The sequence below is a fragment of the Pristis pectinata genome, chromosome 6 (assembly GCF_009764475.1).
Source record: "Pristis pectinata isolate sPriPec2 chromosome 6, sPriPec2.1.pri, whole genome shotgun sequence".
In the NCBI taxonomy this organism is placed as follows: Eukaryota; Metazoa; Chordata; class Chondrichthyes; order Rhinopristiformes; family Pristidae; genus Pristis; species Pristis pectinata.
The window spans coordinates 44,549,680-44,577,499 of record NC_067410.1 but is presented as its reverse complement, the minus strand read 5'-3'; the positions used below and the strand labels follow the sequence as shown (position 1 = coordinate 44,577,499).

Below are 27,820 nucleotides of genomic sequence, written 5' to 3'. Positions count from 1 at the left end.
CAAAGGCCTGACTAAAGTCCATGTAAACTACTACTACACTGCCCTCATCAATACACTTTGTTACCTCCTCAAGAAATTCAATCAGATTAGTCAGACAACATCTCCCCTTGACAAAGCCATGCTGACTATGTCTGATCAGTCTTGCCTTTCCAAGTAATCATTAATCCTGTCCCTCAGAATTCTTTCCAGTAATTTCCCTACTACTGAGGCTAGGTTCACAGCCCTGCAATTGCCAGGCATTTCCCTGTTGCCCCTGAAAAGAGGGACCTCAGTTGTCATCGTCCAGTCATTTGATTCCTCACATGTGGCCGGTGAAGATTTAAAAATCTCGGGCAGAGTCACAGTAATCTCTTCCCTTGCCTCCCATAGTAGTCTAGGATAAATTTCATCTGGCCCTGGGGATCTCGCCCTTTTAAGCCCAGTAAGACATCGAGTGCATCCTCATTATTGAAGATTTGCACTAGAATTTCACCTTCCCCTTTGCTGAGTTCTCCAACTGCAAAATCTGTTTCCTTTGTGAACATTGATGGGAAAATATTCAATGAGGACCTCGCCTATACCTTCGGGCTCCGTGCATAGATTGCCTTTGTTGTCTCTAATGGGTCCTACTCATTCCCTGATTATCCTTTTGTCCTTAATATACTTAAAATGCCTTTGGATTTACCTTAATCCTCTCTGCCAGTGATATTTTGTGACTCTTCTTTGCCTCCCCAATTTCCCTTTTAAGCATCACCCTTCAGTAAGTGTACGCATCCACTATTGAAAGTAGTATTGTGTTGTGATACAGATACTGAGTCACTGGTTAATGTTCTTCTGATACGCAGGAAGGATTATGGCTGTTAATAAATGTAAAATCTGCCTGAAGGTTATCACTGTCATCTCATGACTTCCTGAACCCCTACACCCAATTTAAAAACATGAGAAGGGACAATGTTTAAATGGCCACATCTGATCAGGCAAAACTAGATTTTTAGGTATTTATCTCTTGAGATTTGGGATGACATCTACTCCTAATTATGTCTCCTAATTATTTGAATATTGGACATCTAAGCACCTGGTCGTTGCTTCTTGTTTTGGCTCTCCTTGAAACAGACACCTTCCAGGATATCCTGTGTCACCATTTGCAATCTGACTGAAATCTACTTGCCTCCAACAGTGAAAACCAGCAGAATTGCTGTGACAGGATGTGAACAACTCAGTTAATATCTAAAGGCCAATAGTAAGGAAGTAGAGGAAATGGCTGAAGGAATTGTGAGCTGCATCCTATACCTGTTCTATTTTGTTTCTCCGATTGGTTGTGGATGCAACAACAGCAGGGACTCGGCGCCGAAACCTTTAGGGTGCAGATTCTCCACATTTTTGATCAGAAGCCAGAATATGTGTGTATTTAAATCTTGGAGCACAGGCCTTCACACCACTGATGGATGTTGACAAAACCCAGGATCTGCTGCCTCTAGCACAGACGTCCATTTCTCATTCAGTCTGAGTGAATCCATTTAACAGGTTTGTCATGGTTGAAATCTGGTAATGCTGAGAATGATGATCCATTTAGTAATTTGAGCAGACGATAGTTGCAACCACTCCAACTTGATAATTGTAACTCCAATTGTAACCACTTGCTGAGCTCCATTATCACTGAGGTCAGAAATGTTCATGGAGTCTGTGTAACTTTGACTCTCTGACTGTAGTCTCTCCTCCCCTCCCTTATTTAATTTTCTGCCATCATTAGCAGTTGGAAATGACGGGACCATTGGTCTTTGAAGACTTAATTGTTTCTGAGATTGCTTCGTCCTGTCTTCTCGCATCTTGTGCCTGCTGTTCATTGAGCAAGTAGTGCTTTGCTGTTGCTTAGCATTGCGTTACTTAAAAGGGTTTGCTGCTCCTCGAGTCATCAGAGTCTATTGAACCTGTAATCAAAAGGCAAAAAAAGTGCAAATGCTGGAAATCCAAAACGCAAACAAAAATTGCTAGATATACTGCGCAGATCAAACAGAGCTTGAGTTATAAGGAGAGACTGTATAGGCTCTTTTAGATGGAGAGGAGGTGGGGGTGACCTTTTAAGAGGTTTATCTCCTGAGGGCTTAGATTGTTACAATCTATAAACTAGGTAGGGGAATCTAAAACTAGAGGGTAAAGGTTGAAGGTGAGAGGGGAAAGATGTAATGGGGACCTGAGAGACAACTTCACACAGAGGGTGGTGTGTATGTGGAATGAGCTGCCAGAGGAAGTGGTAGAGGTGGGTACAATAACACTTAAAAGATATTTGGCAAGGTACATGGGTAGGAAGGGTTCAGAGCGATATGTTCCAAATGCAGGCAAATGGGACTAGCTCAAGATGACACCTTGGTCGTCACAGGTGAGTTGTGCAGAAGGGCCTGTTTTTGTGCTGTACAACTCTGACTCTATCTGCAGAGAGAGCAGGAGAGAGCACCATTGCCTCAGGTCAGTGAATAGCTGTTGGTCATTGAGCTGGTGTTGGTCACCTGGCTGATGCAGTTAGGCTGTGTGATGGTGAAATGCAATTCTCCTTTGGCCCATAGTGTCTCATGGATGCCCAGCTTTGCGTTGTTGGATCTGTAACAATCAACATAGTGGTAACCACACTGTATGACGACAATCACAGTGTTAATAAGGATTCAGATACAACAAAGATTTCACTCCTACCAGAACTTTGGGAACAGATGCAACTGCCACAGGTAGATTGCTAGGGATGAGCCCAAGTAGATGTTTCTTTTCATATAGATTTTCTCATCAACTACAGTCTTAGATTGCCTACTCTGTTGTTCAGGGTCAGATGTGAAGTGCCACCAAGCAACGTCTGGTGCTGGACAGTGAAATCCTCTGGCCAGAGTACATTCTGTGCCTTTTGTTGTCTCTCATTTACCCACTAGTTTATCTTGTTTATGGACCATCAGGAAAAAGAAAACGTGATCATGTTCTGCTAATCGCATTCACTCTGAACTATGAAAAACAACAGTATATACTAGATATATGACATGAAGGCTTGGAAAAACATGATCACTGGTTTTGGAGAGGTCTGGAGAAAGTAAAGAACCTTTTCAAATTACTGGGACAAAAGGATACCCATCACTCTGCAATTGCCATTGACAGCACTGTTTACCTATGAGAGGAATTCTACCATGCTTGGAATACACAGATGTATTTGAAAGCTCTCTCAAATTACTCTGAACTATCCAGTCATAGTTCGTGTTTTTGATAAACTGAGGCCTTGAGCATGAGGATCTCAAAAAAAATGTGAGGAATACATGGAATTACTTCCTTGTAGGCTGTGAATACTTGGTGAATGAGTACATTTGAGAGGCTGAAATTGATTTTTTGGCTTATAGCGGAATTGTGGGAGAGGGGTACCAGACTGGGAAGTGTGGACTTGGGGTAGAAGAGCAGTCACAACTCCTATTAAATGATGAATCTGGCTGAAGAGGCCACGTTGCAATTCCTGCTGTTGTCAGAAGCAAAAACAGCTAATGCTAGAAATCCAAAACACAAATGGAAAATGCTGTAAACATTTGGCAGGTCTGCAGAGTGAAACAGAGTTGATGTTTCAGACCAATGATTTTTTAATTTTTTATTCCTGAAATGTTCTGTTATTGTAATTTTTAAAAATTATTTTAAATATAATGCAGTAATTATGGAAAGAACGGTGGACAAAAATATTTTCTAAAATTATCTTAAGTCATATGGTTGGTAAGGAAATATTCTTAATTATTAGTGCTAACATACAGCTTCATTCTTCAGCAGTAATTGGAAAGGTGTTACCTGAAATAACACACTACAGGAAATGCCTGCAGTACAAAGGCTTTCTGTAGTGTTTAGGTTCAACATATTGAGTGATGAATACAGTAAATTTGCACGTGCAGGGGTTGTCACAGGCAAACTTCTAATGCCTTCCTTTTCTTTAGATTGTAAGGCAGGATCGCACAATGGAACAGATTGTTTTTCCCGTTCCGAATATATGCGAGTTCCTCACCAAGGAATCCAAATTGCGTGTGTACTATACCACTGAGCGGGATGAGCAAGGCAGCAAGATAAATGACTTCTTCCTGAGTTCTGAGGATCTCTTCAATGAAATGAATTGGCAAAAGAAGCTTCGAGGTAAGTTTAATTACTTCTAAACTAGTATAAGCAGCAATGCATAAAAGACAGGTCCCACTCTCTCCACAACATCCTTCTGATATTATTACCACTTAACAACCCAAGACGTAACCTTGAAACTTGCAAGCTTTGCACGTTGACTACTGAAGTAGTCTAGAAAGGGCAATTGTTTGCCATTTGTATTTTTCATTCCGATATTAAAAACGAGAATGCAACTATAGATTTATGTATGTTTTACCTTTTTAATTATATCTGACCTTGCTGTGGTATTTAACCATGAAAATAGTCCTTCACAATTTGTGGAAGTATTAGTGTTAGTAAATAGTCAAAGGCAAAATGAACATAGCCCAAGGGCAGTGGTTGGTGATGGGGATTATGGATCACATCTTTGAGAACTAGTCCACACATGCAATGTAGGTGGTAAAATGGTTTCCAATGAAATCATTTGATGATGCTTGTGCCCAAAGCAATTTGCTTTGATACTGTTTTCTTTTCAGTTTATACTCTGAGGAACCTGTTTTTTTTGTTCTTGCAATTTTCTGATTTGTTTTTAAAGTCTTTAATCCTCTCTGAGATTTCCTCTCTACTTGGTTTATTCGACTGCCCTCTTATGATGCAAGTTGCATCACAAATCAAGAAGTTGAACATTCAGCACCTTATTCATGTAAATGACTGTTGAGTGAGTTGAATGTTTTAATCTTGGTGTGATCTCAGTCTAATAGTTTAATGCCCATTTTTAAATTGGACATATCCCTCAGAGATTGAGAGGATAAAGTAAAATGGTCTTGCATTTATATGACAAGCTTCACAACTTTAATATAACCCCAAAGCATTCTGCTGCAAATGAGGAGTTTTAAAAGCGTAGTCACTGTTGTGACATAAGAAATGCAGCACTCACTTTGTTCACAGCAAGCTCCCATGAACAACTGTGTGTAAATTCCTTGTAATATCAGTTGAAGAAGAACTACATTACAATTTTTAAGAATAATGTGCAAGATCTTTTATGTTTGAGCACCTCTGTTTGATGTCTCACCTCAAAGAGATATCTTCAGCGGTGCAGCACTCCAAAGCTGACCTGAAGTGCTGGCCTGCCCATCACCACTGACTTGGAGGCTTGAGAGGCATCTACTGAACCAAGGCTAACGCACCCTTGGGTCCTCCTTGACACTGTAAACTCTGCAAAGCTATGGGTGTAATTTGGGATCTAACTTCCAGGTGGTGTCCACAAATAAGATTTTAATACCTTAAGGAAGAATTCAGTTTCAAATTTATACTTTTAAAAATATCTATGAACATTGGTTGACAGGTTATATCAAAATTATAGGTAGAGGGACAAGTGAGGCAGTGACCTAGAAATTGTAGGGTGCTATTCAGCTGGTGCTGGGTGAACAGAACACATGAAGGAATATGTACCATATAGGGTGGATTCAAGGCTTTGGGCAAGAAAAAGGAATCTAGGAAATGGTAGAGGTAGATATCTACCATTTCCTTTTCCCTCTACTCCTTTCCTGTCCAAATGCATTTAATTGGCATTTGGACAGGAAAGGAGTAGAGGGATAAGGGACCTAATGCGGGCAACTGGGATTAACAGAAATGAGCATCGTGGTCGACGTGGACAGGTTGGGCCAAATAGCCTGTTTCTGCATTGTATGACTCTATGCTAAGCTATTAAATTTCCAAGCTACAGTAGCCAGATTCAGACATTTTTGGCAAGGAGTCCAATAGGTGGCAGTTGCAGTTCAGTATCAGTGAATATAAACCACTTATTGCTGTTGAGGTAACAGCATGTATGGAGGCAGGTCACCCATCCAGAGCTTCAACTGGAGCAATTTGGTCCAACCTCATTTCCTATTAATTTCCCTTTAAATGTTTGAAACAGAATGCAGAAGGTAGATAGAGAATGTTTTCATAAATATAATATCTGCACCAGTCATCACAGTGGCCTCACCCAGAGTCGTTCTTTGTCAATGTATTTCTTCCATGCTGTCCCTTAGTCCTTTAATTATTGTCCTGACCCTTGGCTCTTTGTTATTAATGTGCTAAACAGTTTTGCAGTATTTACCCTGTCATAATTTAGAGAAGCTGTCTTCAGTTTATTTTTATCCTTCTCTATTTTAGAGGCATGTTCGTGAGTCTTTTTCTTTGGCCATGAACTCTAATGCCTGGTATCACTCTTAGACATACTGCTTTGCACATTCCATGGAACTAAAATCTTTAGTGTTGTGAGTCTCCAGAATGTCACACCAAAATTCCAGTTGTAGACTTTTACAATCCCTTGCAATTGCATGCTCCTTAATAAGTTATTAATCTTGCTTTTATTGAGAATTCAAAAAGAAAACTGTTACAAATTAAGTTCTGAAGCTGCATCATAAAAGCAAAGAAACTTGGAGTACAAGGATCACCTGTGACATTCTCTTGTCTCATAGCAGTAATTCTATTGGTGTTAAACATTGTTGGTACATTATAGCTAGACTTCCCCTCGTCTTTTAAAAGCAAAACTTGCCAATTCCTAAGAAAAAGTTCACTGTGCAAAGTTTAATCATTTTGGAAGCAAAATTGGCCACCATTTTGTCCAAAGTTGAGCTTGTTGCTATCCGTTACGAAGATCTAGAGACAGTGTGTAATTGCAAGGGATAACAACAGTATATCCATAGTGTAATAACTTATAAAATAAGTCACTGGTGCTATCAACCTAGAGAGATGCGGCATGGAAATGGGCCCTTCAGCCCACAAAGGACCTATGTTTACACTAATTCTACCCTAACCCATTTTATTCTTCCTATATATCCCTCACTTTCCCTAAATTCCATTGGTCTCCTGCACACTAAGTGTAATTTCCAGTAACAAATTAACCTACCAAACTGCCCATAACATAGCTGATGATAAGCTGATAATAATGGTGGTATGATTGTTATTCAGTAATACAAAATGAAAAATACATTTCAAACACCGTGGTTTAGAGTTGATGCATGGAATCCCTTAATGTGGTCCATTTACATGAGTTCAAAGGACAATTGGATGAAGAGTGTGAATTGGACAGCATTGAAAACCTTTGATCTATTGTAAAGAATTGGACTTCCGTCCTTTCTTAGTCTTAATAATCATTGGAATAAAATGTTGTTGAAACTGTTCTGGAAAAATTATTTTAATCCTCTCTGTTCTATGGAAATAGTTCAGACTGTTGGTTAAAGTGGTGATTTTTGTCATTCCATGCTCAGATAATGCTCTAGGTTTTTAATGTGTAAGATGTGTCAAAATGCAGGAATAAAAGTCTCTCGAAACCCCATGCAGTGCCATCGTGCTAGATTACTGGTGACACGAGATGCTGCTTGACCTGATGAGTTCCTCCAGCAGATTGTTTTATGTTAGGTTACTACTTGGTAACCAGTGAACTTGCACCATAGTGGCATTGTGAACTGTGCTAATACTGAATTTCTCACACCCACAAGGATGCTAGTCTCTTCAATCTGTGATAACAGTTGCAAATTATGTTATTCCAAGTATTCATTCACTGGATCTCTCAATATCTGGCGTGCAAGTAGTAGAGGCGAAACTAAAGAATTTCAGCCACAAGTGGATGGTCCCTCTTAACATTCTCCTGAGACACCCACTATCATAGAAGCCAATTCAATTCACTCTGTGATATCAAGAAACAGCTAAGAGCACTGAACACAGTAAAGTTGAGGGGGACAGACAACATTCCAGCTGTAATACTGAAGACCTGTGCTCCAGAATCAGCTGCACCTCTGGCTAAGCTATTTCAGTACAGTTACAATCCTGGTATCTAGCTCACGATGTGGAAAATTGTATTTCCTGTTCACAATATGCAGGACACATCCCTTCCAAATAATTACCACCCAATCAGTCCAATCTCAATCATCAGAAAAGTGATGAAAGATGACAATAACAGTGCTATCAAGTAACACTTCCTCATTAGTTACCAGTTTGGTTTTCACTGGGACCACATAGCTCCAGACCTCATCACAGCCTTGATCCAAACATGGATCAAAGAGCTGAATTCCAGAGGTGAGAGTGAGTGCTTGTGGCATGAAAGAGCCCTGGTAAAACTGAATCAACAAGCATCAAGGAGAGAAAAAACGTAGTTGGAGTCGTACCTTGAACAAAGGAAGAAGGTTACGTTTGTTCGTAGACCATCCTGGTCCCAGGACATCAATGCGGCAGTGTAGTAGGTTTAGTCATCCTCAGCTGTTTCATCAATGACCTTCCTTCCATCATAAGAGCATAAGTTGAGATGTTCAAAGATGATTGCACAATGTTCAGTTCCATTCACAACTTCCTAACAAATGAAGCATAGCATGTCTGTGTTCAGTAAGACCCAGAGAATATTCAAACATGAGCTGATAATGTGACAATAACAATTGTGCCACACTTGCATCTGATGCCCCAAGGCCTTTCAATCCTATGCAAGACATGAGCTAAAGCACTCTTTACTTGCAGCCACCAGGAACCCTCATGAAGCTCAGCACTATCCAGGACTAAGCAGTTCAATTGATTGGCATCTCTTCCATGAGCTGAGCATTCATTTGCTTCTCCACCAGCACATGGTTGCAATTTATACCATCTTCAAATGCAGGACTCACCTGGGCTACTCAGACCACACTGCACAAACCCTATACCTCTGCCACCAAGAAGGATAAGGTGCAGCAGGCACATGAGAACACCACTACCTGCATATTCCCTTCAAGTTCAATACCTCCCTTTGTGGAAATAAATTGCCATTCATTATAGCTGGGTCTAAATCCTGTGGCTCCTTACTCAACAGCAATGTGGTACTACATTTACTAGCACAGCAAATGTTTAAGGTGGCAGGTCAGCACCACCTTCTCAAAGGCAATTAGGGATGGTCAATAAATGCTGGCCTTTGGGATATCTAATGCTGAAAAGTGAAAAAACAAACTTTTCTAAAACGTTGTTGATCTGCATCTTCCAGGCATGCATACTCTCTTGCTTTGTACATTGTAATTATTTTGGTCTGTCAGTTCTTGGGCACCTCAATGAATTTGTAAAATATGTCTCTTGGAGCTCTGTGTATTTCACCATATTTCCGTTGAGACTTGTGCATATGAATTGTACTTTGTTGCAAGAGTATCTAATCTATTCAAGACTAGATCAGTCATTATTTGCACACTGTCTGGTTCCTCCTCTGCTGTTCCTGGAAATCTGATGTCTGGCCTCGCCTGACTTGCTTTTCTCTTCCTCATCACAGATGATGCAACCATTTCAAAATTCATTTCTTTTTTTTCTTAACTGTATTAGTCTCCATTTTGATTTCAGCCTCTCCAATGGTTAATTTAAACAATTATTGCATTTCTATATATACATATATAAAGAATATTCAGCCATTGTTGTATGTGACAACCATTAAGGAATTCAGTCATTGAGGTAAAAAATATCTATTGCTAACCTGAAGTATTTTACTTTCAGGTTTGCTTTATTTCTTAAGGAATTATGTTTAGAGTATATTAATATAATTCTGTTTGCAACTGATCTGACATCTATTCCAACTCGCCCATCCGTAATCTGCTTTGGCTCCCAATCTCATAATGCTTTGAATTTAAGATAAATACATTTCGCCCCTTTTAATAATTTTGCCCCCTTTTTAATAATTTCACCCCCTTTTTTAGTAATTTCGCCCCTTTTTTGTCTCTAGACTAGAAATACCCTTCCTTCTACATCCCAATATATTGTTCTAGACTCTGCTTTCTGGGATTTCCTTCTTAAACCCTTCAGGCCCTTTTGACCCTTCTTAAAATTCAATATCTAGTGCAACCTTTTGGTCATTGCAGCCAATCTTGCTTTTTTTGGCTTGGTGCCCATTTCTCACCTCAGGTGTGATGCATAGGTGTTGTCAGAAACAACACCTGGTAACAGGCAAGCAAGTACAAGCATTAAACTCCACAATATTCGCTTCCTGAGAGTTCCCCTTGATTACTCATGAGACAGTTCCCCCAGAGCTTGGGAAGGTTGAAGCATCTATTTAACTGCAAACCAAACCGGAATTGTTACTCACTCTTGATTAAAACTAGTTACTAATACAATAATAGCAATGGTTATTTGAGTCGGATCTGTCAATCTCCTGTTTAATTTTTCAAACTCTGGATTGTGTATTTGTATTTAGTGGATTCGCTGACTACCTCTCCCTAGCACCACCTTACTTTTCTTGAAGGACTGCAGTTTTCACAAATAAGGAGCAGGGACACTTATTGGAAAATGTATGTGCAAGCCCAGGAAGTAATTAACTCTTCGATTGTCCCCCATACAAGATGTCCCCTTTGATTTCCTCCCAAAATAGTGCAGTTAGTTTGATGCAGTGACCACACCATGAGGAAGTTCGATATCCAACAGGAAGATGTTTAAAATTAGCTAATTGTAATGTTATCTATCAACTAACCTCCTTGAACAACATCATATCTGCTAATAAATAAACCACATGTATTTACACCCTAAGCTAGATCATAACGGATGAGCCTTGGCTGTAACTTGGCTGTCGTTCTCTGTGCAACAACTTCATGTTTGATGTTTTCCATTTCCTTGCTTTCTTGATGTGTGAAATGAATGTGACCCTTCAAGCAGTGAAACTGCTCTGCTTAATTGGTGTCAGTTTGCACAGAAGGGCCACACAGCTCACTTCCATTCCTATAGCAATGCAGTGACCACACTGTAAAATGAGCAGGGAAGACTATAGTAGCAATGATCCTTTGGATTATCATTGCCTATGATAACTCTGGAAAAGGCTTTCCAATTACTCCCAGTCATCCACTGTCTCCCAAAGCCCTGAAAAACTTTCCAAGTGTATAGTGAGTTCCCGCCTGAAAGTTATCATTGAATCTTTTCTGCATTAGATTTGACCTGTCTTACCCGCCCCATTCGTCAAGCCCTAATATGAAATGTATGTATCCTTCTCTTTTAGAATGATTTTAAACATTCTGCAGAATTTGAAATCATGCGCTTTGCTTTTATTTCTAAATCATTTTTATCAAAAGAGGCAACCACAGTGAGACTAACTGTGCATTCCTCTCAAATGTTCACTGTCACTTTCTGCTTCCTGAGCCAATGTTATTATTCACTCTTTCCACTGCCAATTGAAGCACACAGGACCAATGTCCAAGAGATGGTACTTTATCAAAAGCCTTTTAAGTGTTCATGTACAGAATATCTGATAAACAAATTCAAACAGAACCTAATGATGAGTCTGGTTTCCAAATGTGGTTCGGCAATGATGAACTAAACCCTAATTTATTTACCAGTAAAATAGGGTTGCTAACTCTTGTTGGATGTATTCTTGGAGGTGCTATCACATGAGATCCTGCCTTCAACTCCCTTGCATTCATGTTCACACCAGTGTTTACCTCGCACATCCATGTTCACCCAGCTCACCTTGCAAGGACTAATTGGGCACAAAGCAAATCTGACTGCATTCCATTTGTTGGGCAGGACTGGCTCTGCTTTGGTGCCAAATGCTTGTTGTAAGTTCATGCCTCCAGCAATATTCTGCTGTGCATTGAGGCGGGGATGGCCTGGATAGATTGGGACTTCGGGACAGGTGCCGGAGTCCTGGAGGTGGACAGCGTGTTGTAACTTTGAGGGTTGTGTAGAGTCATCGGGAGCTGTTGTAGAGGCCCAAGGAGAGGCTACAGGATGATTAGTATGAGGGTCGGGTAAAATCCGAGAGGACATATCTTCCCAAGATCTACACATCAAACTGAGTAGAGCAACGGTGCAGTAGTTACTGCCAGTGGCTCATAGTGGAGGAATGTGATTGGAAAAAATAACAAAGTGCTGGAGGAACTCAGCAGGTCAGGCAGCATTCATGGAGAAAAACGCGGTTAACGTTTTTGGTCAGGACCCTTCTTCAGGACTTGATCCCGTGATTGATGGGATTGCTCTGACTGCTAGCATAGACTCAGTGGGCTGAATATAATAAGAAACCATGAGATAGATAACCCCACATTGACAGAACAGGAAAGCCAGCACTAATTTAATTTGCAATGAGAGGGTCCTTGTATGCTTTCTGAAAACCCACGAGCATGTTATAAATTTGCCGTAGGTGGCATCAAACCATGTGCTGCCATTTGATATCACTGTTCACTTCCACAAGCGCCTCAAGTACACACAAGCCCCGGACCCAAATGGTGACCTACAGAATCCGAGGCCTGTAAATGCAATCGACTTCCATTTGCTTGTGTAACTTGTAAAATCACTGCTGTCTGTGGTAGAATTTCTAGACTCCAGGCCCCAAGTTGCCCAACTGACGATCAACTGAGATGGTAAAAATTCTTTCCCTTCCATGTCAGATGTTCTGTCGATAATAAACGTGGATAAAGAACATTCTTTGTAAGACATTTTTTATTTCCCTTGGCTTGGCTCAGAGCAGAATCCCAGAGATTAGACTTCTATTTCCAGAGACTAGAGAGCAATCCAAATAGGGTGGCAACCTTTCCATGGCATGTGTACTAAATATAACATTGGAGCTGTAGTTTTGTTTGGGGTAACAATTTGCAAGGAAGGAGTCCAAAGCCCATTCTTTGTTCCTATCTGTCCAGGATACCTGCCATTGTTGCTGAGTCAGTCATACACAAGATGGAATCTGCATTTTGCTGAAACACTTTTCTCTTTGTTGCCATCTGGATCTCAACAGCTGCTTGATGTATTCAAACAGTTACGTGAATAATAATAATCACGTAAACTTCTGCACTATTGGGGCACTCTTCTGCCACAGGCTTCATGTTGGAAACCAAGCTAGGTTGGGGTGTTTGCTGAAAACTAGTCATTTTCCAAATCTTCTTTAATTGTATTATAACATCAGAGTGGTAACTTCACCTCCCCTCTTCTTGATTCAACTGAAATCATTCTGAAACTTGCATTTCAGGTAAATAGATCCATCCAAATCACCCTGACTTTAAGCCAAATAGAACCATAGAACAATACAGCATAATGCAGGCCCTTTGGCCCACCATGATGTGCCGACCTTCAAGCCACACCTAAGACTATCTAACCCCTTCCTCCCACATATCCCTCTATTTTAAATTTCTCCATATGCTTATCTAACAATCTCTTGAACTTGACCAACATATCAGCCTCCACCACCACCCCAGGCAGCGCATTCCATGCATCAACCACCCTCTGGGTGGAAAAACCTCCCTCTGACATCCCCCTTGAACTTCCCACCCATTACCTTAAGGCCATGCCCTCTTGTATTGAGGATTGGTGCCCTGGGAAAGAGGTGCTGGCTGTCCACTCTATATATTCCTCTTAATATTTTGTATACCTCTATCATGTCTCCCCTCATCCTCTTCCTCTCCATTGAGTAAAGCCCTAGCTCCTTTAGTCTCTCCTCATAATCCATACTCTCCAATCCAGGCAGCATCCTGGTAAATCTCCTCTGCACCCTTTCCAATGCCTCCATATCCTTCCTATAATGAGGCGACCAGAACTGGACACAGTGCTCTTAAGTGTGGTCTGACCAGAGTTTTGTCAAGCTGCAACATTACTTCTCAGCTCTTAAACTCGATCCCATGACTTATGAAAGCTAACATCCCATAAGCTTTCTTAACTACCCTATCCACCTGTGAGGCAACTTTCAGTGATCTGTGGATATGAACCCCCCAGATCCCTCTGCTCCTCCACACTGCCCAGAATCCTGCCATTAACCTTGTACTCCGCCTTGGAGTTTGTCCTTCCAAAGTGTACCACCTCACACTTCTCCGGATTGAACTCCATCTGTCACTTGTCAGCCCAGCTCTGCATCCTATCAATATCCCTCTGTAAGCTTTGACAGCCCTCCACACTATCCACTACACCACCGATCTTTGTGTCATCTGCAAACTTGCTAACCCACCCTTCCACCCCCTCATCCAAGTCATTAATAAATAAAATGGCCGGAACTGCTCAGTGGGCCAAGCTGCACGTGTGAAGGAGGAAACAGTGAACATTCAGGTTGATGACTCTTTATATTCCTCACTTTCCCAGTTCTAAAGGGGGGGGGGGGTGGCGAGAACAATAGAAATGTCAGTTAGGGTGGACACCAAGGTTATCCAGGTGATGCAATGCCTTTTGAAGTAGTCATTAATAGATGACTGAGGGCAGTTAAGGAATAAAAACAACAACAAAAAAATGCTGTTTTCTTTTGAAATGCAGAACTTGGCACTCCCTAGAAATCTGAAAAGCGAATATTGGAAATCAAGCAGCATATGTGGGGAGAGAAAGACTAAGTTAATGTTATAGGTGGATGACTGCATCAGAACTGGTCAGTGCTGATACAAACGGGGAAAAGTTTGCTATCTGAAATAGTTAAACTTAATATTAGGTCCCAAAAGCTGCAGTGTGCTTAGATGGAGGGTGAGCTTACTTTAAACATCTTTAGAACAGTGTGGGAGGTCACACTGGGACAAAAAATCAGTGATGGGCTACTGGAAGCTCAGAGTCACTGAATGCAGGTTGTTCTGCATTTACTTTCTGATATAGAGGAGATTACATTGTGAGCACCAAATGCAATAAACATTTTGAACGAAGTGTAAATGAATTGCTGCATCACCTGAAAGGACTGTTTGGTTCCCAGTATAGTGGAAAGTAAAGAAGTGAAAGGCCAGCGTTGCTTCTCCTGTGACTGAATGGGAAGTGGTTGGTGGAGATGCAAGAGCAAAACTGAATCATGGAGAGAGCAGCATTCTTGGAACACTGAGAGGAAAGGGGAAGATGTATCTGGTAATGGAATTCCATTGGAGGTGGCGGAACATGCAGGATGATATGTTGAACGTGGAAGTTGATGCGGTGGAAGATGAGGACAAGGGAAGCCCCGAATGGGTGGGAGGGGGAAGGGTGAAAATGGAAAACAGATGTGCTTGAAAGTCCTGTCGACTATGGTAAAGGAGAAGATGCAGTTAGTGAAAATGGAAGTCATCTCGGACGCACTGGTATGGGAAAATTCTGTCATCATCCAGATATGATGGAGAACTGGATGGGGTCCATACTAGAAGCAGGGTTGGGGCATGTGGTCTAGATATCTCTGGGAGTTCTGTGATGACTATTCATTGTGAACCATCTCCTGAGATGAAGATAGCGAAGTCAAGAAAGGGAAGGGAAGAATCAGGTGGATTAAATGAACACAAGGGCATGGTGGAAACTGGCAGCAAAGGGTTGTGAAATTTTCAAGTTCTGTATGAGTGCAGGAAATGACACCAATACAGTCATCAATGAAATGGAAAGTGACTTGTGGCATGGGGCCTGGGCAGGTTCATCATCTGGTTACATAAGATCAGTTTTATTCCATCCTGGCTTTTCTAGATACAAAATTGAAGGCTATTTTCACCCATTCCTGCTGAGAGGCAATTTGTTTGACTCCTAATGTGCAAAGCTCTCACTTGATTGAAAGGCGGTCTGAGCCAATTTTAGTTTAATGCATGCATGTTAAGAATGCTTAGAATCAAGACTATTGACATGAGATTTCTTTTTACACAGCTGTTATAATCTGGAATGCATCATGCGGCACGGTAGCGTAGCGGTTAGCGCGACACTATTACAGCGCCAGTGATCGGGGTTCGATTCCCGTCGCTGTCTGTAAGGAGTTTGTACGTTCTCCCGTGTCTGCGTGGGTTTCCTCCGGGTGCTCCGGTTTCCTCCCACGTTGCAAAGACGTACGGGTAGGTTAATCTGGGTTTAAAATGGGCGGCGCGGACTCATTGGGCCGGAAGGGCCTGTTACCACGCTGTAAATAAATTTTTTTTAAAAAAATGTAAAAATCATCTGAAAGGATGGTGGAGGAAGTTTCAGTAATAATGTTCAAGGAATAAGTAGTTGGGAAAAGGAAAACTTGCATGAGGACTGATCAAGGAGGTACAGCTAAATAGATAACCTTACAAAGCCAACAAGGGCACAACAGGCCAACTGTCTTGCTTATGTTCTGTAAGCATCAAGAGGTTTATCCCACATGATCAATGCCAAAGCTTTTACTTTTTATTGCTCATGTATATTTTTAAATACTGTCCTTAATGTTATTTCTTTTGTATTTATTTCCGAGTATGCTATTTACATTGAGGAAAAACAATAAAAATAATTTGTTTGAGTTACATTCAACTGACCCCTAAGCCACAAGTGACTAACTAGATTATTAGATAAAGACACTTGTTGTGAAGTACAATTTAGGAATGGTGTGCTTGTGTTAACAGGTGTTAATGGCACTATTGGTAGTGAATAAAAAAAACTAACTGTTGGAATTTGAAATAAAAACAGAACATGCTGGAATTACCCAGCAGTTCAGGCAACATCTGCAGAAGGAAATGAGTTAACGTTTCAGGTCCAAGATCCTTTGTCAGATTTCGGGCTGTTTCTCTTGCCACGGATTCTGCCTGACCTGCTGAGTTTTTCCAGCACTCGGTCTTTATTATTAATAGCAGTGTTCTGTTTGACTTCAAGAAATGTTGAATGTTGAGTAAATAATAAGGGACTGTACTTTATTTTTAGATGTCCACATTGAATTAGGATTGTACAGCTTTGTTGTTTAATTTTTTTTGGAGCACTGATCAATGGTTGGAGCTCCCAGCACTTACATGAAGCTCTGAAGTGGACAGCTGGGTTTGATGGGCCATGCTGCTTCTCTGTTTGGCTGCTGGCTTAAGACATGTCATGCCCATGTGAGCATCACCTGAGTGTTTCAAGATTAAACCTTTGAGGGAGAACAGCCAAGTATTAATGCACTCTGTCAAAGTTGATGTCTGCTGCAAGGAGTCAGAAAGAACATCTTTGCAGCTCGCTTATCTTGAAATGTGAGACCATTTGGTGAAGATAACAATTAATCCCAGTGTAGTCATTTTGAGAAAGCAGGCTGATTAGGTCCAGATCACTTTGGTGGGTTGAACATAGACAGCAGTTGGGTAATTACTGGCAGTTAGATATTTTAAAGATTAACTTCAGGACATTGCCTTAGAAATATGGCATTCAGAAAATTGGATACTTGAACTGTTTCTCCATAATTTTGAGGGGAAATGGTCATTTTCTACTGAGTCAACATGAATTTGGAAAGCAACACATGACTGGGGGTGTAGAGCATATTGCATTGGATGTCAATGTAGTATGAAGATACTATGAAACCTCCAGTCAGTTGCCAGGACTATTTGGCCAGTTCATCAGTGTTGAGCAGCATCTGTGTAATCATTGATATTTAACTGCAATAAATGTTAATCAAAGTAAAAAAAATAATAATTCTTTGTATGACACCAATATTTTATCAGTTGATACTTTTTCCTAGTATGCCATTTTGACTCTGCAATGCTGAGAATGGGTTATTTGGTCAGTTGCACTGCCTTATTGGATGTACGGATGAAAGCTTTAGACCAGTGCTGATCATTATTTTATGACAGGTATTTCAGAATAGTAGGCGTATAGTCCTCTGTCTTCAAAGATGGTGCCAGGACTAAATTCAGACTTGATATACACAGCAAAATCGCATCTCAGCAAACCGCAATTCACATGATTCTTTTTATAGTTGATGTGAATGAGATGCGCTGCTTTTGAGAAAACAGTATACATGTTTCTCCCCTTGAGTTCTTCCTTAAGTCCCACTCTTAGTTCCATAGAGCTTTAGCACCTTGCACAATACCTTGATAATATGCAGTAAGGACGAAAAATGCTCGACAGGTTATATCTGTGGCAAGAGGAACATAATTAACATTTCAGGTTGACAACCTTTCATCAGAATTGAGAAAAGTTGGATATTAAACATTTGATCTGCTAAGTAGTTCCAGGATCTTCACTTTATTTCTGGTTTCCAGCATCTGGGGTTTTATTTTTCTCTGTTAATGTGAATGTCTGAAAGCTGTTCTATCTGCAGGCCTTCATTGACGAATAAGCCAAGCCTTTCATCCGCACACACTGATGGAACAGCCAAACTGGGTAGTGGTCAGGAGTGGGAAACTTAGTCACACCATCTTTGGGTTTAGGGGAAAAGCACGATTGATTTACCAATTGCCATAACGTTGCCTTCACATCTCTGCATTGAGTTCACCAGAGACTGACATCATTAAAGGTCAGGCAAAAGCAATGTCATATAGAGAAATTTGTTCTCCTCTTATGCAGAGCTTTTGTCAGAGCCAATACTTCTGAGCACTGAATTTCACAGGATATTTTGGGCTTGGGTATAAGGTATGGATTATTGTAGTAACCCTACCCTCTGACTTGATGAATTCTGAGCTGTATTAGCACAAGCTAGAAACTGAGTTTAGGACTTCTGCCTATTGCATTTGATTGTTGGTAATTGTGAATGTTTAATCTACTCTCCATTGGAGTTTGTTTTTAGTTCATTTATAGTTTGTAGTTGCCGTTGACAGGCCAGTATTCATTACCCACTCAGACTGGTGGTGCTTTGAATTGCTATGGTCATTTGGCAATTAATGGGATTTTTTTTTTAGATAGCATGGGAATGAGGGGTGCAGGTGGGCTTCCCTTCATTTCTCATGCTGTCATGGACCTGGAACATTAACAATGTTGCTCTCTCTATAGATGCTGCCGGATGTTCTGAAGATCTGTAGAATGTACTGTTTTTATTGGATTTTTTTTTTGTTTGGCTTGTATGTCCTTGAATTGAGGAAGTTAAGGGATGGTATAAATGAGATACTTGGTGCTTAAAAATGATTTGCTGGGGAGATTGTGGAGAAGCTATGTTCTTGGGTTAGGAAACTCGGAGCAAAGGGGATAGACAATAGGAGCAGAAGTAGACCATTCGGCCCTTCGAGTCTGCAGCGCCATTTTGAGATCATGGCTGATCCTCAACAATCAATATCCTGTTCCTGCCTTGTCCCTATATCCCTTGATTCCCCTATCTATAAGAAACCTATCTAGCTCCTCCTTGAAAGTGCCCAGAGAATTGACCTCCACTGCCCTCTGAGGCAGTGCATTCCACAAATTCACAACCCTCTGGGAGAAGAAGTTTTTCCTCACCTCTGTCCTAAATGGCCTAGCCCTTATTCTTAAATCATGCCCCCTGGTCCTGGACCTCCCCAACATCTGGAACATATTTCCTGTCTCTGATACAATGTTAAATAGAACTGGACTATCAGGAACATAGGAAACAATCCCTCAGACAAAGAGGGCATGTAATGCAGCACACCTTCTCCCAACGGACTATGTATGATGGGTCTGTTGAAATTTTAAAACTGAAAATGATTGAAGCATTGGCATAATATAAGGGTCTAAAGCAAAATGGAAGCTCGGACATGCACATTGAACAAAGATGAAGATTAGCTGTGGTCTGATGGAATAGTGCAACAGATGTTTGGCTAAAGAGCTTCCCTTTGTTCCTATGTGGGATGCCACTTGTGTAATAACTGGGGTCGACCTCTTCCAATCCTTAAACATGGTAATCAACATCACTAAAATAGATTGGTCATTAGCAGTCTGCTCTTTGGGAGCTTGCTGTGCACAGATTGGCTGCCATTTTAGCTACATTACAGTCTTGACTATACTTCAAGTACTTCATAGTCTCTTCAGTGTTTTCAGATGACCCAAGTCTTTTTCTCTTGGTAATGTTCTTATTCCAAATCCTACTTAATCTGCCTTTGTACCTGTTCGTCATTTAGTCTGAAATGCTGTTTAAAAAGTCTATAATTAAAATGTTGTATTCAGTTGAAGCCCTGAACCCACAATAAACCTATTTACTTTGTTTTAACAGGACAGCCAGTTTTGTATTGGTGCTCCCGTAACATGACGTTTTGGAGCAGCATTTCCTTCAATCTAGCCGTCCTCATGAACTTGTTGGTTGCGTTGTTCTACCCCTTTGAGGGCGTCCGAGGAGGTACTGTTACCTGAATGTGTGTTCATTGAGCTTGACAATTTGTGCAGCTGTTATAACTTAAGGGGACTGGAAAACAACGTTGTTTACCTCCATTTTAGACTTCCTTCTCGACATTCAGTTACTAAATTGTGCCAATGTATTTCACCATCAAGGATGTGGATTCAATGCAGTTTACAGAACATGAGACATTTCCTCATTGCATAGTTTAAACTGAAACATGTGATAAGTTAAATGGATCGCAGACTAAATCTAAATAAGCAACCGTAGAGTGGCATGGATTTCACATTTCTTAAAGTGAGTCCACATCCGATGTCGACAAAAGGGGATTTCTGAGGCTTGCAAAGGTGATGTTATCCAGATGATTGAGTAGCCTTTCTCTCAGACAGACATCCAGGAAAAAGGCACACATTTGACAGTAATGTTCTAAATATTTCAGAGGTAAAATAAACATTTCAGCTTAATCTTCCATATCACAAGAATTTAAATATAATTTTCATTGCTTTAAATCACTCAGGATTTTATAATAATAATCTGACAAATTGCCAGTCTACACACACACACACACACACACACCAAAAACACACACACAACACACACACACACACACACACACACACACACACACCCCACAAACACACACAACTTACTTCTGCATTTAACTATGTGTGGGTATTCCTGAAGTTTTGCCATCACTTCTGATGCAATATCCAAACCAACATGCTCTTAGAAAATTTGCAGCATTGTCATTAATTTTAGACCAAAGATGGGCACTTATAAACAATCTGACAGTACTGAAGGAATTGGTGTTTTAATCATCCTATAGTTGGAAAGTTGTTGTATTTGTTCAGAACAGTTTGGAACAAATTAGAACCAGCTGATGTGCAAATAGTTTTTCAAGACTGTAAATTTCTATAACTAAATCTCATGGACTCGTTTGTTATCTCAGTGCCATGCATTATCAGTTAGTTTGAGCCACAGCTCTGTTCAGCAAGGCCATTTAGTATATTCCAGAATAATAAAACAATTTTTATAATTGCCAGTAGAATTTTTAAATGTAAAATAGTAACAGCATAGTGTTGTTGAATCTGTTCTGATATGGTATCAATCATAGTTCTGTGTTTCTGAATCTGAAGATTGAAGTCTCACTCCAGAGAGTTGAGCATAACATTCAAGTTAGTTAAACACTGAGGGAGTGCCACCATTGGAGCTTTTGCCTTCTGCATGAGACGTTAAACTATGATCCTGTCCCCCTTCTCGAATGATATCCCATGTGCATGATATCCTGTAGCCTTCTTTCAAAAACCAAGGATGTTATCCCCAATGTTCTGGTCAATATTTGCACCCTCATCCGCTATCATTAACTAAAGAAATGAGCTGGGCATTATCTTGCTACTCTCTGTGAGTGTGTTCACAAAATGATCAATACATTCCCTACCAATACTGTAATGGTGGCAGTTCAGATGCACTACTTTAATTGTTATCTGGATAAGGAAGGAAAAATCCTGACCAAACCTGCTCGCAGAGTTGCTCTGGTTCCCCAAACACGGAGCATAGAGCTGCTTTTCATTCTATTTGCCAGTCTCTTCATGCACCGCACTTGATCTTGGGCTTAACACTTGTGGCTTTGTTCCAAGCCACAACACACATGGCTTGAAAGTTCTCGCACTTTCCTATATACTTCTGTGGATTTACTTTCTTCAGTTCCTTGGCTCACTCTCCAAAAGTGAAATTAAGTAAAGTAACACGATGAATACAAACTCTCTCTGTTCTGTACCTTGATAGTTTAACAGTTCAATTAAAAAAAACATGTTGCAGAGGGCACTGGAGGCTGTCACTGAGGATATTTAAGTTGGAGATGGACACATTTTCAGATATCAAGGGAATCGAGGTATTTAGGGTTCGAGCAGGAGATGGGTTTGGAGATCAAGGCTTATTGAATGGTGGAGCAGGCACACACGAACCTGACTTGGAAATCCTTCACTGTCACTGGACCAAAATCCTGGAAAACTCTCCCTAACAGCATTGTGGGTATACCCACACCTCAAAGATTAGTGGTTCAAGAAGGCAGCTCACCACCATCACCTCAAGAGCAACGAGGGAAAGGTAAATAAATGTTGGCTCAGCCTGCAAAGCCTTGAATGAATATTTTTTTATATATAAAAAGGGCCATTTGGCCAACTGCTGCTTCTGTTTCATGGGACATTTACCTATCAATGTGGAAAATTGTCCAGATATATTCTATCCACAAAAATCCAGGGCCAATGCATTAGGGCTAATTACTGCCTGCTCAGTCTAAGCCAAGTCATCGGAAATGGGGTGGAAAGCTTCATCAACAGTGCTATCCAACAACTTGCTCACCAATACCCTGCTGATTGATATCCAGTGTGGGTCTTGCCAAATGACTCTGCTTCACACCTCATCACAGCCTTGTTCTAAGCATGGACCAAAGAGCTAAATTCCAGAGGTTAGTGACTGAGTTATGGAGAGGGGTTGATGACTGACTTATGAAGAGATGTTAGTGATCAAGTTATGGAGAGGTTGAGTAGGTTGAGACTTTTTTCATTGGAGCCTAGGAGAATGATGGGGGGAATTTTATGGAGGTTCATTAAATTAAATTATGAGGGGCATAGGTTGAAAGTGCGCAGTCTTTTTCCCAGTGTTGGGGAATCAAGAACTTGAGGGCATGGGTTTAAGGTGAGGTGGGAGGGGAGGTACCTGAGGAGTAACTTTTTCACCCAGAGAGTGGTTAGTATATGGAATGAGCTGCCAGAGGAAGTGGGTTGAGGCAGGTACATCAACAACATTTAAAAGGTACGCGGATAGGAAAACTTTAGATGGATATGGACCAAATCTGGGCAAATGAAGCTAGCTTAGATGGGAAACTTGGTCGGCGTGGACCAGTTGAGCCAAAGGGCCTGTTTCCATGCTGTATAATTCTGACTGTAGGTGAGATGAGAGTGACTGCCCATGACATGAAGGCAGCATTTAACCACTAGAATAAGTGATCTTGTCGCCTGAGAGGCCAAGTCAACTTCTGGTTCAGTGACCTCCCACACCAATGATGTGGTTGGCAGGACGGGGACTAGTTTGCATTCCATTCCTCTTTGCCTCCATGTGTTCCATGTAAATTGCACTCCATAGGAGGCCAGGGTGGTTTCAGTACCTCCCCTTGTATCATTAAGTACTTTGCAGTTTACTTCCTTACCAGTCCCATTGAAGTTCAAGCAAAGGAGCAGTCCATCTATCCATGTTTTTGTATCTTTGTGCACTACCGTAGCTTGCCTCACCTATCTTTGTCCCAATGGGATTTGGTGTCACTTCTACCCTCCTCTCACCTCAGGACCTGCAGGCTTATCAGGAAGTGTGTGGTTAAGACATATTTTCCCTTTTCCCCTTCCAAGGTCCGGAAGAGTTTGGTTCCCTCTTTCTTTGCTGGGCAGGTTCCTCCCACTTCCCATCATGTGTGCACCAGATGCAGACTCTGACGTTTACCTTCCCTTGACGCAGTAGCTTGTTGCATTGTGTATCAGGTGTGGTTCTCTCGCAATTCCTGGCTTTTCATTCAGAAAATGGTTATGCTGCAGGTGATGTGATCAATCTTCCCACATTAACATGGAGTCTCATTCCTCCAAGGAACCTTCAACACAAACCAACCTGTCATCCAGAAAGCTCTCTGTATAGGCAAAAACTTATGGGTTTAAATTTCGACCAATATTTCCAGTGCCCCTTTTATCCAATTAGTCATTTTCGCTTCACGAGGACCTGGCCGTCACTGTGCAAAACCAGCTTCTGCTGCAAGTATCTCCACCGTCACCCCACCCTGCTACTCCTTCATCTCCCACTTTGAATGTCCTGCTCCTTTTGTCTGCAAAGGCTCAGTCCAAGCCCCACATCATCGGTTGGCCCCTAACTTCTCATTTGAAATTCATTCAGCTGTCGGTGTAATTCCCTCAGAGGTCCAGATCTTTTCCAGCAGGTCCAGTGTCTTCACTACTGGTCACCACATTCCGAATGAGTCTCATTACTCCTCCAGTAATCACCTCTTTTAGGGTTAGTCTGTTTGGAGCTTCCTCCAGTCCTATCGATGTCCTTGAGTTATTCTACCCATCCTTGGCTCATCTCACTGATAGATGTTTGTAGGGTGGTTTTCGGGGTCTTGTTTATCGGTATCACTGTTCCTGAGCTCTGGGGGCGATGGGGAATGTGTGCATGTTTCCTTAATGATGCCTGCAATAAAGAGTACCTGTTGATCAGTATCCCACTGCACTACCCCCTTACTGGGGCACTACCACACCTGTCAGCAACTTTGCCACTCTGGTAAAAGGCCACCATGCACCCTGTGCACTGGTCTGTTGTTACCAAACAGAATTTCTTCTCTTGATCTGGTGGGATGGGACCTGTGAAGTTGATCTGAGTCTTCCTTCTGGTCCTAGGACAAGTGGGAAAGCTGGTCCCTACCTTGCTTCCCAAAGTTGTGTTGGGAACCTGTCAAAGGCTTCTGACAGTACTTAGCAATGTTGTGCCTTGTCCATAGCCACCATCAGTACTTTGTCACCCTCCTTGATGTTGCCTTTATTCTATGGTGGATGGTTAGCCCATTCTGTTGTATACAGTGTACCTTGTGTCCTTTCTCCATCCTCCATCTTTCCCTTGCACTGTCGCACTCGCTGTCCATGTCTCTTCTCCTCCCAGGAATGTGTTCCAATGCAGAACTATTTCAGCTTGTGAGAAGGTTTCCTCCCTTTTGTCAGATCCTGCAGGAGCTCATAGAGTCATGAAACAGACCTTCGGCCTACCGAGTCCATACCCACAATCAACCGCCTATTTACACTGCATTAATCCCTTTCTTTCTACTCCTTACATTCTTGTCAACTCTCCAGATTTATCCCCAGATTCTGCCTGTCACTACATGCTAGGGAAAGTTTACAGTGGGCAATCAACTGGAAGAAACCAAGAGCACCTGGAGGAAATCCACGTGGTCACAGGGAAAACATACAAACTCCACAGACAGTACCCAAGGTCAGGATTGAACCTGGGTCTCTGGCGCTGTGAGGCAGTAGCTCTACCAGCTGTGCCATTGTGCTACCCTTGAAGAAGTTCCTGCAATAGTTAAACAGGCCCAAGATCTTTCGTGCTCCATGCACCATCCAGGCAGCAGTCTCACGGCTTCCTCTCAGTCATCGGGAAGTTGTCAGTTCCTTGTGTTACCCTGTACTGCAGTCCTAGGAGGTCAAGGCCTAGTCTGACAGAGACTTTTTCACTTTTAGCCTTTGCCTCTGTGTTCTGGGTGTATTGTGGTTGTATTCCCAGTTACCCATGACAAAAGCAACCCTGTTCCATGATTCTTCTGCAAGGGGAATTGAGCAGAATCCATTGGCGGTATTGAGGACAGTAAATCTTCTGTAGTCATAAGGGAATAAACATTGTCACTGTTCCAGCTGCTGTAGGGTGGATATGAGATGTCACTTGGTTCAGGCCAATGTAATCGATAACTAGGTGATAGAATGCATTGGGCTTCCCTACCGCCCAGATAGGTGAGTTGCCGGTGGAATGCATTCCCCTTACTGCTCCATGCCTGTAACTCCTCTGTTACCTCCCCCACTGTGGCAGGTGTCTCGGGTTTTACTGCGGATTGCCAAGCCTGTGGACGTTCTGGTTACGGTGTTGAGACACATTACGCCTGTCAGGCCATTTTTTTTCTTGTGACATAAGTTCCAGTGGTCAGTCATGTAAATTGGCCCCACGCTCCATACTGCTATCAAGGGATCTTGTACAGCTGGGCCACTCTACTGTGGCCACTCAATGCCATACAGATGAGATCAGACCCCCCAAGGTACTTGGTGGGTCCAGCCATGGTCAACCTCTGGGCCTGGATATTCACTACAGATTGTAGGCAATCCATCAGGTTTGTTCCCAATATATATTTGCACATAACTTCACAGCCCCCAATTCCAGCAAGGTTGGTTCATTTAATTGTGCCTTTTCCACCTATCCCAGCTAGGTTACAACTTCATTCATAACACGCCAGTCACAAGCAGTCAGTGACATCAAGGCTCCCATGTCTATTAACATTCTTCCCAGCTGGCCCCTAATGATGCTGTGACAAACACATGGGGGTCTCCACTCAGTGCTGGGGGGTCAGTGTCACTCACTTTCCTCCCATTCGTCTCTTCGCCAGCTCCAACTGTGGAATACATCTTGCCCTCCACCTCTGCTCTTGTGCCCAGATGGAATTTGGGTCCCTGTCCAGCCTTGCTGCCTCCAGGGTCTCTTATCAGACTGTGCAGTTCCACCTGCAAGTATGGACCAAAGGGCTGAATGAATATGACTGCCAGTGACATCAGGGCAGCATTTTAGTCAATGTGGGGAAGGGGTTAAACAAGTTAGCTGAGCAACAAGCCTCATTAAGCCACTCCAGTAAAGGAACATTCCTTAGTCTGGGACTGCAGAACTGATGATTGATTTAATCCACTGTCACAAGATGATTTGGCACAGTTGGCAGAAATGATGTGGGAGGTCAGGAACCAGGACTCAACTTGGTCTCTTGGGATACATGATCATTTATTCTAGAGCATGCAGGAAGGCCGATCCAGACAAACTCTGATCTGATCCCTACAGAGAAAATAAGTAGGCTTATTTCTTGTTCTTGCAAACATCCTGCATTGTTTTCATCTCACGTCAGTTCATCAAATCAATCATCGTTATTGCAGCAGTCCCAGATCAAGGAATGTTACCTTACTGGAACCATTAATAAGACTTGTTGCTGAGCTACCTTAGTTAACTCCTTCAATAACATCAAGGATCCCTAATTAAACTGAAGTCAATGGGCATCAAGGAAAAACATTCCAATGGTTGGAATTTGATCTTGCACAAAGGATGATGTTTGTAGTTGGAGGTCAGTCATCCCAGCCCCATGCTATCACTGCAGGAGTTCCTCAGGGCAGTGTCCCAGGCCAATTGTTTCATCAGTGAACTTCCTTCTATCATAAGATCAAAATGAGGATGGTTGTTGGTTTTGAGCACTGTGTTGCCAATACTCAAAGCTCCTCAGCTAATGTTCCAGGCTATGCCTGCATGCAGCACAACCTAGACTTCATTCAGACATGATCTGATTAGTAGCAAGCAAGGTGTGTGCCACAGGAGTCCCAGGCATCAATCATTTCCAATAAGAGAGTCTAATTCCCCCTCTCAATATTAAGTGGTATTATTAAATTCTCTGGTCCGGCAACTCCTGTGGTCTGGCATGTTTTGAATCTGTAGTACAGATCTGTTCTAATTAACTAATTCTAACTAAGATCTAAAACTAACTAAGATCTGTACTAATCCGTAGCTAATTAACCTACCTGTGCAACATTTGCCACCTCAGCTGACAGCATTTCCGACTTGCAGAAACTTCAAGCCTTGGAACCCTCCAGCTTTCATTTCCCAAAACTGCCCTACCATACTTAAAAAGAACTATTCTGCTCAGAGGAAGATGATCAAGGGGTAACTTCTGTGGTTTGGCACCAGTCACGTCCTAGGGGTGCCTGACTGGAGAGTTTCAGTCTCTACCAATGTAGAGACCCCACTATCAATGTCAACACTGACCAGAAACTGCACTAAACTTGCTACATAACTACAAGAGCAGCTCAGAGGCTGATCATCTGGAGGTGAGTGATTAATCTTTTGACAGTCCAAAGACTGTGTGAACTACATGACATAAGTCAGGATAATGATGGAATGCTGGAGCAAAAATGAGCTGCCGGAGAAACTCAGCAGGTCAGGCAGCACCTGTGGAGGGAAACGGACAGTCGACATTTCAGATTGAGACCCTTCATCTGGACTGCAGACTGAAAGCAATCCAAGTGAAATGTCTCAACCTGAAACGTCTACTGTCAATTTTTCACTACTGATGCTACCTGA

General features: G+C 41.8%; 1 protein-coding gene and 1 long non-coding RNA gene across 2 annotated transcripts in view; one reads left to right on the top strand and one right to left on the bottom strand.

The window, feature by feature from the left end:
* itpr1b (inositol 1,4,5-trisphosphate receptor, type 1b) overlaps nt 1–27,820 on the top strand; it is a 440,649-nt gene that overhangs the window by 289,794 nt on the left and 123,035 nt on the right. Inside the window, 2 exon segments of the mRNA XM_052018719.1 lie at nt 3,921–4,113; nt 19,796–19,918. Coding sequence (XP_051874679.1) covers nt 3,921–4,113; nt 19,796–19,918 — 316 coding nt within the window.
* LOC127571953 (uncharacterized) overlaps nt 1,863–27,820 on the bottom strand; it is a 167,161-nt gene continuing 141,203 nt past the window's right edge. The window contains exons 2-3 of the long non-coding RNA XR_007956526.1: nt 8,229–8,410; nt 1,863–1,907 (exon numbers count right to left, since the gene is read on the bottom strand). This is a non-coding gene — a long non-coding RNA (uncharacterized LOC127571953). The remainder of the gene's footprint in view (nt 1,908–8,228; nt 8,411–27,820) is intronic.